The sequence below is a fragment of the Schistocerca gregaria genome, chromosome 1 (assembly GCF_023897955.1).
Source record: "Schistocerca gregaria isolate iqSchGreg1 chromosome 1, iqSchGreg1.2, whole genome shotgun sequence".
Classification (NCBI taxonomy): domain Eukaryota; kingdom Metazoa; phylum Arthropoda; class Insecta; order Orthoptera; family Acrididae; genus Schistocerca; species Schistocerca gregaria.
Genome location: NC_064920.1, coordinates 661,902,518 through 661,918,263, shown reverse-complemented (window position 1 = coordinate 661,918,263; position 15,746 = coordinate 661,902,518). Strand labels below are relative to the sequence as shown.

The following is a 15,746-nucleotide window of genomic DNA, read 5'->3' as shown; positions in this document are numbered from 1 at the left end:
GTGACGGAAGGCCACATGCGGAACCGAGTCCTTGTGTTCCCGTGCCAAGTCCAGGCGGACGGACGGACGGACGGGTCATACACCAGGGAGGCATGGGTGCACAGGCCCGGAAGTGCGGCAGAAGAGGGAACGACCCCAGTTCCGACAGCAGGGACTGGACACGGACAGCAATGGAAAGCCCAGACCTAGGTCGCCGGTTGGGCAGAGGGAGGACCCTGGCAGGGAAAAGCAGGCGATGATTGGGATGGCCCGGTGAGCAATGCACGTGGACAGCATAGTCGGCGAGCAGTCGGTGGCGGCGAATCCGCAGCGGGGGAACTCCGGCCTCCACCAGCAGACTATCCACGGGGCTCGTACGGAAAGCGCCAGTTGCAAGCGGAACCCCACAGTGGTGTATGGGGTCCAACAACGTCAACACTGACGGTGATGCAGACCCATAGGCCAGGCTCCCATAATCAAGCCTGGACTGCACAAGGGCTCTGTACAATCGCAACAGCGTGCTGCGATCTGCACCCCAAGACGCATGGCTCAGGCAGCGGAGGGCGTTGAGGTGCCACCAGCACTTTTGCTTCAACTGAGTAATATGAGGAACCCATGTGAGCCGGGCATCAAAGACGAGTCCTAAGAAGGGGCTATTGTCCACCACTTCAAGTAGGTGACCGTCGAAGTAAAGTTCCGGATGAGGGTGGACCGTCCGACGCCTGCAGAAGTGCATAACTCGAGTCTTGGCCGCAGAGAACTGAAATCCATGAGTCAGAGCCCATGATGCCGCCTTGCGAATGGCTGCTTGCAGCCTGCGTTCGGCGACTCCTGTAGTCGTTGAGCTGAATGAGATGCAGAAGTCGTCGGCATACAAAGAAGGAGACACCAACGACCCCACGGCTGCAGCCAGACCATTAATGGCCACTAGAAATAAGGAAACGCTCAACACCGAGCCCTGCGGGACCCCATTTTCCTGTATATAAGATGAACTAGAGGCGGCACCGACTTGCACCCGGAAAGAGCAGCGCAATAAAAAGTTTTGAAGAAAAGCTGGGAGCTGACCACGAAGACCCCACTCGCGCAACGTAGAAAGGATGTGATGCCTCCATGTTGTGTCATATGCCTTCCGCAGATCAAAAAATACAACGAGATGCTGACGGCGGGAAAAGGCCGTACGGATAGCAGATTCCAGCCGCACCAAATTGTCCACAGCAGACCGGCCCTGATGGAAGCCACCCTGGGATGGAGCGAGGAGACCGCGCGACTCAAGGACCCAACACAAACGCTGCCCCACCATACGTTCGAGCATTTTGCACAAAACGTTGGTGAGGGTAATGGGACGATAGCTGTCCACCACCAGAGGGTCCGCACCGGGCTTCAAGATGGGGACGATAACACCCTCTCGCCATTGCGACGGGAACACGCCCTCGCTCCAAATGCGGTTAAAGATGGTGAGGATGTGTCTCTGGCAGTCCCCGGAGAGATGCTTCAGCATCTGCATGTGGATGCAGTCCGGTCCTGGCGCTGTATCAGGGCAATCGGCGAGGGCAGCGAGGAATTCCCTCTCGCTGAAAGGAGCATTGTATTTTTCAGAACGACGTGTGTGGAATGATAACGGCGTCCGCTCGGCGCGCTCCTTTAGAGAGCGAAAGGCAGGAGGGTAAGTTGCAGTCGCAGAGCTCCTAGCAAAGTGCGTGGCAAGGTGGTCAGCAATGGTGGCAGCGTCCGTGCAGACAGCGCCGTCCAGGGAGATTCCAGGGACACCCATAGGGGTCTGGTATCCATAAATCCGCCGGATGCGGGACCACACGAGCGACGCGGAGACACGGGAGCCCAAGGATGAAATGTACCTCTCCCAGCACTCCTGCTTACGCCGTGCAATAAGACGACGGGCCAAGGCACGGAGCTTCTTAAAGGCGATGAGGGTCTCCAGAGACGGGTGCCGCTTATGACGCTGGAGAGCCCGCCTACGGTCGCGAATAGCCTCAGCAATCTCCGGCGACCACCAGGGGACAGCCTTCCTCCGAGGGAGTCCAGAAGAGCGGGGGATGGCAATCTCGGCCGCAGAAATAATTGACGAGGTCAAGACACGGACCACCTCGTCAATGTCACGCTGTGGGGGAGAAGCAATGGTGGCAGCGGAAGTAAAAGCCGGCCAGTCAGCCCTGTTGAGAGCCCAGCAGGGCAGGCGCCCAGAAGAATGACACTGGGGCAGTGACAAATAGATGGGAAAATGGTCACTACCACACAGGTCAGGATGCACTCTCCAGTGAAGGGATGGGACAAGTCTGGGGCTGCAAAGAGAGAGATCGATGGCCGAGAACGAGCCATGGGCCACACTGAAATGCGTGGGAGCACCGGTGTTCAAGAGGCAAAGGTCAAGCTGAGCCAACACATGCTCCACAGCGTGACCACGGTCATCGGAGACAGTCCCACCCCATAGAGGGTTGTGGGCATTGAAATCGCCCAGAAGCAGCAATGGCGGCGGGAGTTGAGCCAGCAGCGCAGCCAAGACATGTCGGGGGAGCTGCCCATATGGAGGAACGTAAACAGAGCAAACAGTAATAGCCGGCGAGAGCTCAATCCTGACAGTGACTGCCTCTAAAGGCGTCAGAAGGGGTACTGGCGAGCTACAGACAGAGTGGTGAACAAAGAGGCAAACTCCACCTGAAGCTCATTGACAGTCAGCGCAGTTCTTATAGTATCCCCGATAACCGCGAAGGCCAGGGGTCCGCATTGCTGGAAACCAAGTTTCCTGAAGAGCAATGCAGAGAACAGGGGAAACACTTAGAAGCATCCGGAGCTCAGGCAGGTGGCGGAAATAACCGCCGCAATTCCACTGGAGAATGGAAGCAGGAAGGGACTGGGAGGGCGTGAAGGCGACTAAGAGGCAGACGATGCCGCAGAGTCAACGGCCGCCATTGGGCGAGAGTCAGCTGTGTCCATAGGAGAGGTCCCCGAGGGTTCCGTGAGGGCGAGATCCGTGGCAGAGGCGAGGATCTCCACCGCATCCCCAGAGCCAGAACTATTGACAGCAGGCGGTACTGAAACTGCCGGAGCGTCCTTCTTCTTGGACACGTTCCGTTCTTTCTTCTCGCGTCTGTCCTTTGGCTTAGAGGGCTGGGAGAGTTTCTCTGAAGGAGCGTCAGAGGCTGACGACGACGCAGAAGCCCTACGACCAGCAGGTGGAGGAACCTTCAGCCACTGGCTGACATCCGGCGGGGTAGCAGAAGAAACGGAAGAAGGGAGGGCCCCGAGGGACCCCTTCTGCGAGAGAGGAGCCGGCAGAGACGACGCCGGCAGAGGAGGAGGGGGAGGGATCGAGCCCCCTGGTTTTGGAACAGATGTCACTCCCGAAGCATGTGCGGGGGGAGTGACAGAAGGGGGTTTGCCCCCAACTGCTAAGGGGGCAACAGAGGAACGCTTGCCCCCAGACACGAGGGGGGCAGACAGAGATGTACGGCCCTGAGGGCCTACTGAAGGCGGCACAGAGGAGGCGACAACTGCCGCCCGCGAGGGCGACGATAACGTGGCTGCAGCATAAGAAGTTTGAAGAGGGACAGGATGCAACCTTTCAAATTTCAGTTTTGCCTCGCGATAAGTAAGCCGGTCTAGGGTCTTAAATTCCATAATCTTCCGCTCCTTATGAAGAACGGGGCAGTCCGGCGAGCATGGAGAGTGATGTTCCCCACAGTTGACACAGACAGGCGGAGGCGCACATGGAGAATCAGGATGAGAGGGGCATCCGCAATCTCGACATGTGGTGCTGGATGGGCAACGGGAGGACATATGCCCAAACTTCCAGCACTGGAAGCACCGCATCGGGGGAGGGACGTATGGCTTGACGTCACAATGGTAAAACATTACCTTGACCTTCTCAGGCAATACAGCACCCTCGAAGGCCAAGATAAAGGCACCGGTGGCCACCCTGTTGGTCTTGGGTACTCTGTAAACACGATGGACAAAATGCACACCACGTCGTTCCAAGTCAGCTCTCAGCTCGTCATTGGACTGTAACAAGAGGTCGCGATGGTAAATAATCCCCTGGACCATATTTAAGCTACTGTGGGGAGTGACGGTAACAGGGACGTCTCCCAGCTTATCACACAAGAGCAACGCCTGTGACTGGGCTGGGGAGGACGTCTTGAGGAGGATGGACCCATTCCTCATTTTAGACAACCCCGCCACTTCCCCAAACTTATCCTCCAGGTGTTCCACAAAAAACATAGGCTTTGTCGAAAGAAAGGAGTCACCATCAGTCCTGCTGCAGACAAGGTATTGTGGTACATAAGGCTCCTGCTTGGCACTAGATCTGCGTCCCTCCCATGGCGCAGCCAACGAGGGGAACGACTGAGGATCATATTGTGCAGCATCGAATTCAATTCTGCCTCGCTTAGAGACGCTGGTGGCTGTGCGACCACCAGCTTGGTGAGATTTATTGCGCTTCATTGCGCCACATCCGCCCAGATGCCACCTACTCCGAATGAGGGCTCTCCCCAAGGGTGCCACCCAGCCAAAGCAACGGGTACCTGGCCGATATCCCATTGCCCGGAGTCCCTGTGCCCCAGACAAGATGGGCACATACTCCTTGGCATGCATAGGGAGGAAACAGCTCTGGCATCTGTAGTGCGATCCCTGCGTGGTCAGGGGGCTACCACCAAGAGGGTACATGACGACCCCACCACAACGGACTGGCTACCGTGCTGGATTTTAGGTGTTGAAAGGGTCCACAGTTGTCTTGGGCGCTAAGAAGGGGATTGCGCACAAGATGAGGAGGCAACCCAGAAGACATGGGGTGTAAATCCCTCCACACGACAATAGATAGCATGCAAGATGGAGGTGCACGATGGACCAATAGAAAAACACCACGTAAGGCGTCCTTCCCCAAATGGCACGCACTAACAACGGAAATTTTGAAAATGGCAGGTCAAACCCAAGTGAGGACCATCACATAAGGCCGAAACTTGGGAGATTCCTTTTAGTCGCCTCTTACGACAGGCAGGAATACTGCGGGCTTATTCTTACCCCCGAACCCGCAGGGGGGTGACAAAGTGAGTTAGTAAATTGTAAGACTCAAGCCACCACACCAGCCGGGCATGAATCATACATTCCATCACCATGCAAACACAGCTAGTGAGAGAAATGGGGTGGTGACTAAAAGGAAGGTTTCCAGAATGGGATTTTCACTCTGCATCGGAGTGTGCGCTGATATGAAACTTCCTGGCAGATTAAAACTGTGTGCCGGACCGAGACTCGAACTCGGGACCTTTGCCTTTCGCGGGCAAGTGCTCTACCAAGGTGTTTGTACTTACCAGGCCTAGGTATGGGTATGAAAGTGGCTTTATGCGAGCGTCTGGGAAACGTGCTTTCTGCCCAGATGCAATTGTGCGTACAAAGGAGAAAATGTTTGTCCACAAGAAACAGGTTCTGCAACATATGAATGTGAACATCATCCAGCCATGAGGCAGAGAATTGTGATGAAGTGAGAGCATAATCTAGCTCCCTCAGAGTAAAGGTGACATTGTAACACTCACAATTCTGAGAAGATAAGGGTATCGCTCGAGCCTCCTCCACTTGTTTATGATGGAGAAAGGCGGGATAATATTGGGTGGAGCTCAAAATCTCTGCAAAACAGTGGCCCAAGGTGATGGAGACAGCAAGAGAGTCCACCATGACATCATCTGCTACTGTCAAGCCATAAACTGGGGAATGGATCTTGGTCCCAGAGAGCTGACACAGGTTAGCCCACTTGACGTACGAGGGAGTGAAACTGTTTAAAGAACTAGTGAAGGAAATGCAGTTAGCAATCTGATAACCCTAAGAATGAATGCAGGTTGCCACAGTAGGATGACGGATAAAATCATGGAGAACACATCACCGTGTGCAAATTGCATCACGGCACGCCTCAGGCCACCAAGGGACCAGAACACAGCACAGTGAAAAGAAAGTGTGAGGAGCGGAACGTTCTGCGGCAGTAAGGATAACGTTTGTACAATATTTTGCCTGGTCATCACAACTGAGGAAATGTTGTTCATCAAAGGTCACCAGGGAGGAGTGAAGCCTCCAGTCAGCTGTAGAGAGCTGTCATTTGGGTGTGCATGAAGGTGGATAGTAGTCAGCAAATGGATAGCACACAGGAAATGGTTACTCGAGTACTTAAGAGAATGAACCACTCGAGATGATTGGCAAGCTGGGCAGTGCAGAAGGAGAGGTCCAAAGGGAATAGGTGTGCTTGGAGTCTGAAAGGAAAGTGAGTGCTCCCGGGTTAAGGCAGATGAGGTTAAATCAATTGAGGTCAGCCAAGAGGGCACCTCGTGGACAGGTTCTGGGAGAACCACAACGGGGATGGTGTGCATTAGCCACTGAATAGCAAAAAAGGGGTGAGGGAGCTGCCCAATAAGCTGGAGGAAGTCTGCCCTGGTGACACCGAATTATGGAGGGATGTAAACAGTACAAAGGGAAAATGTCAGGTGAGGAAGGAAAATGCAGCTGCAAGAGCTTGAAGCTTGGTAGTTAGGGAGATGAGATGACTATGATCATCATCCTGGATAAGCAGCACAACTCCCCCATGAGATGGAATGCTGTTCTTGGGGGAGGGGGAGTGGGCAGAAGGTCAAAGCAGATCAGGAGGAAATGCGAGAGCTCAAAACAGTCTTGAGGATGCAATTTTGTTTCCTGGAGCCTGAGAACAAGTGGATGCTGCTATTCCAAGAGTGGCTGTAAGTCATCTTTGTTGGATTGAAGGCCATGAACATTCCATTGGAGGAGAGTCATGTTGAGGAAAGGGGAGCAGTGAAAAAACGAAGGCGTGCCACCTCAGCGGCTGCTGAGTGCCAGCCTTCAAAAACTCATTACTGCAGGGTACAGAGGCTGGAGGATCCTGCTCCATGCAATCTACTGAGGCGTCGGAATTCTCCTTCTGTCGATCTATGGAGTCCAGGGCAGAAAAACGGCTAGTGGTGGGCACTGGCGACATGGTGGTCAGCCGGGCAAAGTTATCAGATGGTGTCACCATTGGAGAGAATCTCCAAGTCGGCAAAGGAGAAGACCACTCGCCTTTTCTTGATTTCTTGGAGCCTTTCAATTTGGCAGAGGAAGACTCAGATGTTTGTTGGCTGTAGGGATGTAAGAAGTCTTTGTGGGAGTACACCTTTTCTCCTTTCCAGCCTGCCAGTCGTGTAGCAGATGACTTTGCACCTTGAGTCGAAAGTTTGGTGACTTGTTGCAAAGTTATAAAAGGAGATGGGGATGCTACCATGACACTGGGTGATTTTATAACCACAGTGCCGTATTTGAGTTCGCATGTCTGCATGGCCATGTCATTTGTGGAGTGGGACGTAGCAAGCACAGTACTGTAAACCACAGGGTTTCCAACTAGCCGCAAATTGTGAACAACTGGGTAAGGCACTTTTTCCTTCACCCATATCTCTTGGATGGCTCATTCATCAAGATAACATGGGATAATGGTGTGCGGGAGGAGGGGATTGACAGGATACTTATTGCGGCTGTAACGACGATGACACTGGTAGCAGTTCGGAGTGTATGGTCGGACAGTTATAACTTCATGGCCTGCTTTGATCTCTAATGGAAGCACCGTTCTATCAAAAGTGACAAAAAGAGTGTGTGTGTGTATTAAGGATGCATCTACCTTTCTCATCACCTGATGGACTGCAATGGCAACCTGATCAGAGAGGTAAGTTTGGATTTCTGCCTCGCTCAGACCATCAAGTATCCTAGTGCAAATAACACCACAGGAAAAATTCAGCATTTGATGGGCCTCAACATAAACAGGATAGCCTTGGAGGCGTGAAGCTGCTAGCAGTTCTGTTAGAGAATCAGAAGTAGTCTCCAATAGCAAAGTACCATCGTGTTAACAACAGCAGGATTTCAAAGGGCCAGCAACTGCATCACCACCTTTCTAAATAATAAATGGATTTACTGTAGCAAAGGACTGACTGCTTTGTATGTGAAACCACAAGCAACCATGTTCAGCTGGGAGCAGGATGTATGCGGGGACAAGGAAAAAAAATTCCCGGATTTCTCCCGGATATCTAGTTTAAAAAATATGCTTTTTCCTGGGCGAAAATACACTTTTCCTGTGCTAAGAGACAGTAGGTTTTCTGTAGATTTTCCCTCGCAACTGTAAAACTTATCAATCCTTTGAATGGTTAACGTTTTATACAGTCGCGTAAAACTTTCTGGGGGGGGGGGGGGGGGGGAGAGAGAGAGAGAGAGAGAGAGAGAGAGAGAGAGAGAGAGAGAGAGAGAGAGAGAGAAGTTTTGGAAAGACCTTTGATTTGCAGCAACATATACGCTGCATTTTTTCATATAGAGAAAGTATAAATTCGAATTGCACCAAACACAGCATGTTAGTTTCCGGAGCATTGAAACTGAGGTTGCGATGTCCTTTAGTAAGCCAGTCATATCTCAAGCCACGAGATCTCACCAGCCGATGACAGTAGATATTCAGAGCATAGGACATGTGTTATAGTCAAATGGTTCAAATGGCTCTGAGCACTATGGAACATAACATCTGAGGTCATCAGTCCACTCAACTTAGAACTACTTAAACCTAACTAACCTAAGGACCTCAAATACATCCATGCCCGAGGCAGGATTCGAACCTGTGACCATAGCGGTCGCGCAGTTCCACACTGCAGAGCCTAGAACCGCTCGGCGACACGGGAAGGCTGTTATAGTAAGCCAATAGCAAGATCACTGGTTACATGGCGCGAACACACAAGAGGAAAAGTTAACAGTTTACATTAATGAACACAGTACCGTATATGCACAAGAAAAGCTAAGCTTTCATATTCTACGAACTCATTTTTGGTTCTTTATTATGGCAGAATGCTATACATGGCAAAAGATTATAATGTGCACTTGAAATTCCATTTGAAATTCAGCTAACAGTTGGAATTAGCCAATACTATAGAATGAAACACATCGTTTCAAATGAAATGATTGCCTCAGTGGAAAGATTAATAAAGCCAAAATTCTTTAGCAAACTTGCAAAAATAACTTCATTAACCTGCAAGGCGATTAATGCTTGACTGCTACTAACTTGGAAATAAAATAAAATCAGAAAACTGAAACTAATACTATATTTTTGCCCTCTATAGGTATGTGAATGTATTTTAATTCACTTGATAGCTCCCGGCCACAGAAATCCATTTTATTTTCATTTAACGTGGGAGCTGTAGGTCACTTGGAGACTAACCCCCTTCCCACTACAACTCAGACAACTCTGCGCATGCGCGAATCTGGCAGCTAGGGCGAGTGAGAAAAATTTTTCTCATTTGCATTTGGCTGCTTGCTGCTACTGCCAATACAGCTAACAGCCAAACTCCAAGTAGCAGGAAGCGAGAGAAGGTAGTGGCAACTGATAATTGGTCAAACAAACCTAATGTGAACAGTTGTGACGTCATGCTCATAGCAAGTGGTTTATTGTTACGAAGAATGACATAGTCTTCGCCCTACAATCTTTGACATATTTTTGCTATTTGCAGACGCTTGTGCGTGCATGCTGTTTTGTTGTTGTAAACTGCGCATTTCCTTTGCCACTAAAGTTTTATTTTTTTCCTCTCATTTATATTATATTGCTACAGTATCATTGTCCAGTAGCAGGATAGAGTGGCATTCTTTGCTAGAGAATCGATTCTTAAAAGTCAAAATTACAAAAATTTAACTGAAAGCTAAAACAATGAAAAATTCCCGGGATTTCGAAAAATTAACGGGTTTCTCCCGGATGAAAAACTTCCCGGGCTTTTCACGGATTTCCCGGTTGTTCCGAGTCGTATACACCCTGTGGGAGGGTCTGAATCGTTAGCCTCATTCTGCTTATTTTTAGTAGATATTGATTCTGCTGGTGATTGGTTCACTGCGAGAAAATACCCCGATTGCCATTACCTCCAATGGCACACTCCTTCCAACTTCCAACTGGGACACCCCCCCCCCCCCCCCCCCCAAGCAGGTGTTGCACACAACCCAGGTCATACTTCCAAACACCTGATGGAGGAACCAATCAACAATTTGGGAAGGTAGTAGCTCAGGCAATCACCCCTCCCTGGGTCTAGCCTGTACCAGGGAGTAGATGCGAGCCCTAACTGTCGACTCGGGGCTGGGAGTTATGCGTTACTCAGATACCTGTTCCATTTCAGATGCATGGGTCGGCCTTCAGAAGCACACAGAGGAGAAGACGAAAAAGAGGAACCTCAAATGCCGAAGCAGAGGAAGGACAGGAGAATGGGAACAAAGAAAGAAGAAAGGAATGAGAAAGAGGGAGAGACTTTTCTGATACTGGCTACTGAAAATGCAGAACTAATTTCAAAAACACCCCACACATATCGCCCAAGGGAAAGGAAAAAGAATAGCAATAGGACAAACATGTAGCAAGGAAGGGAAAAGATGCTGCAAAGGCTGGGGGCCTCTGGTAGCCAAGCACAAACCTGCCAAAGAACAGCGAGCCCCCGGGGGAGGGGGCAGTGGGGGTAGGGCGGGGGAGGAGGAGGAGGTATTGTTACATCAATAATCTGACACTGCTGCTTGGGAGAATAAGGTTATGTCATTTGAAAGAAAAATGTAATACATAATCTGAGAGTCAAATAAGACTGCTAATGGGTCACATCTTTCTTGTCAAAGATGAGTAAAAAAAATTCTCTTCTCAAGGCACTCAATTACCACACAGTTAAATAATAACAGCTACATAATCATTTAATCAATAATAATGATATTAATGTATTCGTAAAATTAAGGTATAAGTAAGTCAATTAGTGAAATGTCTTTTGGGCATGTATTATTATTATGTATGTTAAAATTTTTTCACAGTTAATGTGGGAAAGCCAAATGTGAAATTAAATGTAAGTGAATAATTCTAATACTGTATTAAACTGACTGTCAGTAAACAAAAGATAATGATTTGCAGCCTTAAGAGGTTTTTGACTTACCACATCTTAGTAGCAAGTCCAATTCCCTACAGACTATGCACCAGGTGCTGCGCTTACCAGTAAAACAAAATATATTTTAATAAGTTCCCATTGGAACACCATCATTAAATTTGGCACACACATTAACAAATACTCTAATGCACATTTTTAAACAAAAAATTAATTCCATTTTTGAAATTTTCAAAATTAGAAATAATTTATTCTGGAAAAATTCAGCTTGTTATGAATACTACAAATTAGCACATACATCTAAAGCTTGTAGGAAATTGTAATAAAATGGTACAAATTTTAGGGCTGCATGTCAATAGATTTTGAGATAGGGTGATTTTAAAGTTTAGATCTTGCAGGAAGTTTCATAATAGAAACCAAGCAGTTTAAAGACTGTTGCAAAGTTTATAATGAGTCAGGTGGTTTTATACAGTTCAACATACCTCTATTTAAATTTGCCCCAATTTTGAAGTGGTTACCCCAGACAACCTGAATTTTTCACATCATTTCCTTTCATGGATTGACCCTTTTAAGAATGAAATGATTTGATATTTTAAAAATTTTAGTAATTTGTCTGGGGTAACCACTTCAAAATTGGGGCAAATTTAAATAGAGGTATGTTGAACTGTATAAAACCACCTGACTCATTATAAACTTTGCAACAGTCTTTAAACTGCTTGGTTCTATTATGAAACTTCCTGCAAGATCACAACCGTGTGCTGCACTGAGACTCGAACTCAGGAACTATGCCTTTCATGGGCAAATGCTCTACCAACTGAGCTACCCAAGCACAACTCACAACCCGCCCTCACAGCCTTACTTCCGCCAGTACCTCGTCTCCTACCTTCCAAATTTCACAGAAGCTTTTCTGCGAAACTTGCAGAACTAGCACTCCTGTTGCTATAGCCTGGGGGTGTTCCAGAATGACGTTTTCACTCTGCTGCAAATGAAACTTCATTTTTCTTTTTTTGTCTTTTCCACTGATAAAACACAATGACAACTATCTCTGCTTGTCATTCTGAGAGAAAATATGTGTTCTGAATATTGTGCACTGCTTTATGTACTGGCTAAATTTGTTCCACAAGACATATTATTGCAGTAAAGGAAGTCTGTTGTCAGAATTTTCTCATATTTTGCCTCACCAATCACGACAGCACCCACCTTTTAACTGCCAGTGATTCCACACAGGATTTTTAATTAAAGGCAGGATAGTCCTTTTTGTTTCAAGTTTCACGCTGGTATAGCACTTCCAATATTTCATAAATCAAATGGTTATCAGTTTTATTTTCTATATAAAATTGTTTATCAATACATACCTTCAAGAGGCAAAAAATTTAGTGCCGCTGTTACACATATATAAAAGTAACTGACACTATCCTGTCCTAATAAAGAGCTTCATTGCCCCTCATTCTCAGAACAAGTGGGTCCCTCATCCTAGGGTGTGAGTATCCTGCTCTTACTCTTTAACCTTCCACAACCTATCCCTTTCTCCTCCCCAAGGAAGGAACTAACAGTGCTGAGAACTAATAAGCAAATATATCTCATAATTTTACAGCTTCTACCAAGGAATTGTTCAGGCAATGCCCTTATGTCTTAAACCAAATGCCACCTCACTGCAATTGCAAAGAGCATGCACAGGGACAAATTCAAAAAGATGTATACTAGCATATATGAAAAGAACCAAGCAACAGAATGTTATGCAACAAAGCTAAAGCTTTCATCTGATTATATGTAGTGGATGAAAGTGTCAGAATTAAGAAAGGAGACTGAACAAGGTGGTACGCACACTGGATTTGCATTCAGGAAGAAATGGTTCGACCCTGCGTCTGGCCATCCTGATTTATCTTTTTCATGATTTCCCTATATCGCTTCAGGTAAATGCCATGATGGTTCCCTCCCTTTTCCTCCTAATCGATGACCCTCGCTGTTAAGTCCAATCCCCCAAACCAACCAGCCAACCTAAGAAAGGAGTTACACAAGGGAACTCCATTTCACCACAACTATTTTCTGCAGCTTTGAAAGAGAAATGGGATGAGGTAGGAATTCACATACATGGATCTTACACGAACCATCTTCAATTTGCAGATGACCTTTTTTTTTCAGATCCAGAAGACATTCAGCAAAGGATGGAAGAACTGAAGAAAGCAAATATGACATCAGGCCTTAATATCAACTACAGGATGACAAAAATAATAAACAAACTGTATGCCAATAGCAGAATAGCAACAGTTAATCATGTAGTTATCAAAATAGTTGACAAATCTGTATACTACACTTAAGGTAGTTGAAAGCGAGCGCGCGCGCACACACACACACACTTAAAAGAAATAAACATGTGAATAAAAATGGTTTGAAGTTTATTTGGGAAATTCTGCATAGTATTCAAAAGCACAGGTAAATTTTGAATGTAAGAAAGTCTACAACCAGTGTATACTGACAATATCAACTCATAAACTAAAGCTAAATATGGGCATTATGTGCTCAAACATCTCAAAAATTGAGGGCTGCCCACTGAGCAATGGAAATAATGTAAGCAGGTTGAGCATAACAGGAAGGAACAAAAACCACACAGAAAATGATAGGAGACAATACAGAAATTGATTATTAGATAGAGACTGTTTAAACAAACTGAACTGGAAGTGAGCTGCCAATACAGCAACATTACAGGATGGGATAAGGAATAAGGAGCTTCTGTGTTGGAATCTTTTTGATTAGGAAAAAATCTAGAGGACAACCAAATGGAAAACAGACTGACATGCAGGGGGCAAACAGCAAGACAAATTTGTTGCAAAATGTTGAAGACCTTAATGTATGAAGAACTCTGGAAGATCCCTATATTTATCTGGCAGTGATAACTTACGGCTAGTAACAATAATGCAACAAAATTATGATATCAGAGGCCAATTAAAATCACATGTAGCTGTTAAAAAATGTACATGTGCACCACACAGCACTAAAAAGCAGTCCAAAGTTTAAGGACCAATCCCCACAACATGCTTGATGTTAATTGCTTCCCCACATTTATGTGTGAAATGTTACATACAATACTACCTTACATTTTTCAGTATGGTGCAGCTATAAATATTACACTTCAGCACTGGTCAATTTGTTACCACAAACACATTTTCTGCTTTCGCATTTGTTGGCTTTGCAAACTCACAACCAAACTGTCACTTTCCAGCCTAACCGAAATCTCGGGCTGTGCTACAGACCAGTCTTATCACCTCATTCAAAATTCAAGGGAAGGGGGTTGGTCCAATTCGTTACTTTAGCCCATTTCTGTGTTTCATGCTGGGCGTGTGGCGAAAGTAAACAATACTGTGAGTTCACAGTGCAGTACGACCTAGTCATTTGCGACAAGTTTAGCATCTGATATATTCTGATAGTCACTTTGTCAACTATGTAAATGGACGTATATGCATATGGCAGTGCTTTGATTCTGAGATGAAACATGATGTGCAAATTCACAGTGACAGGGTGAAAAAGAAATAGAAATAAGGATGACCATCGAGTCAGTCTCTAATTGTTCAAGGTCTAAAACAAATGGCACCTGGAATAATAACTTTGTTAGTCATGTAAACAGATTTTCTAAATAAATGTACAAGCTATCTTCAAAGTTTGACATTTCTGTAACAAAGTAACAGCACAGCCCTGGAATAGGCATCGTTCATTCTTTGTGTGTTACTACCTTCTGCATTAAAAGCGTCTACCATCTTATCAGTGATGATTAGCACTTGTCGGCAGAAGAAAAATAAACCATCTAAAAATGATCTCTGCTTCCAACCCCACTGAGTGGTGCAACTTCGTTATTTACTCAGCTAGGTCTTCATTATGCTGACCAGTTCCATGGAGGTGCCATCAGCTCGAAAAAACATTAAACGGTGAAAGTAATTTCCAAGATCATTTGCAAGTGATACTTTATTAAAAGTCAATGAGAAAAAGACTTCATCATTATTATCCAATATGAGGCGAGCGAAGTCACAAGTGAGCTAAGCAACAATGTTCTCACAAGGCTGAAAACGACGAACACAATAATATGCGGTCACGTATAACATAATAATCGCTAATATATTAACAAAATATCTTAATGAAACACTCACTTTACGCACGAAAACAGCACACTCAAACTGAAACACACATGGAAAAACATTAATTGATACAAGTTTCTCACGGAACTTGCTACTCACATTTGCCCTCCGCTGCATCAATGCTAACGTCGCCATTTTTTAAACTCAATATGTTCTTAAAATGATCTGTCAGATACAATCACGCAAATCACTGCAACAACAACATACAACAACTTCCCCAATTCCTGGCAACGATAACAACAAACTAAGGTCTTTGACAATAGCGAAATCAAAGTTAATGGCTATACAGATTTTCCCACAGAAATTCTCGTTGTTCCTAACTTCCCGTAATTACAAGCGTGGAGTAAAAATAAACATTTATCCTATAAATATGAACACGACGAAGTACATCGACATGACGATTTATTTTTCCGAAGATTTTTATTCTTTCTTTCAATCATCGAAACAGAGTGTTTCTATAGTAAATCGTAGGGTTTCCACAGACATCAATTTTTTAGTGCCCGTCCGAATACAACGGTCTGTCTGCGCCATTGTCTGTGCACAACACATCTGCGCATATAGACGTCTGCACATATGGACGCTGAAATTTAAGGTTTGAGCGGAATTTGCTCAAATCTGTGGATTCAAATCACATCTGCATAGAGATATTGGAGTGTCTGGACAGTAGACAGTTGCAAATCTGTCGCTAAAACACGTTTGAGTTAGCTGTTTGTTAACTCAGGTGTTTCTCTTCTATGTTTGC

General features: G+C 46.2%; 1 protein-coding gene across 1 annotated transcript in view; it reads right to left on the bottom strand.

The window, feature by feature from the left end:
* The window catches only part of LOC126362121 (splicing factor 3B subunit 6), a 33,684-nt gene extending 18,374 nt beyond the window's left edge, over positions 1–15,310 (bottom strand). The window contains exon 1 of the mRNA XM_050007853.1: positions 15,104–15,310. Coding sequence (XP_049863810.1) covers positions 15,104–15,139 — 36 coding nt within the window. The 5' untranslated portion in view covers positions 15,140–15,310. The remainder of the gene's footprint in view (positions 1–15,103) is intronic.
* Between the last annotated feature and the right edge of the window lie 436 nt (positions 15,311–15,746).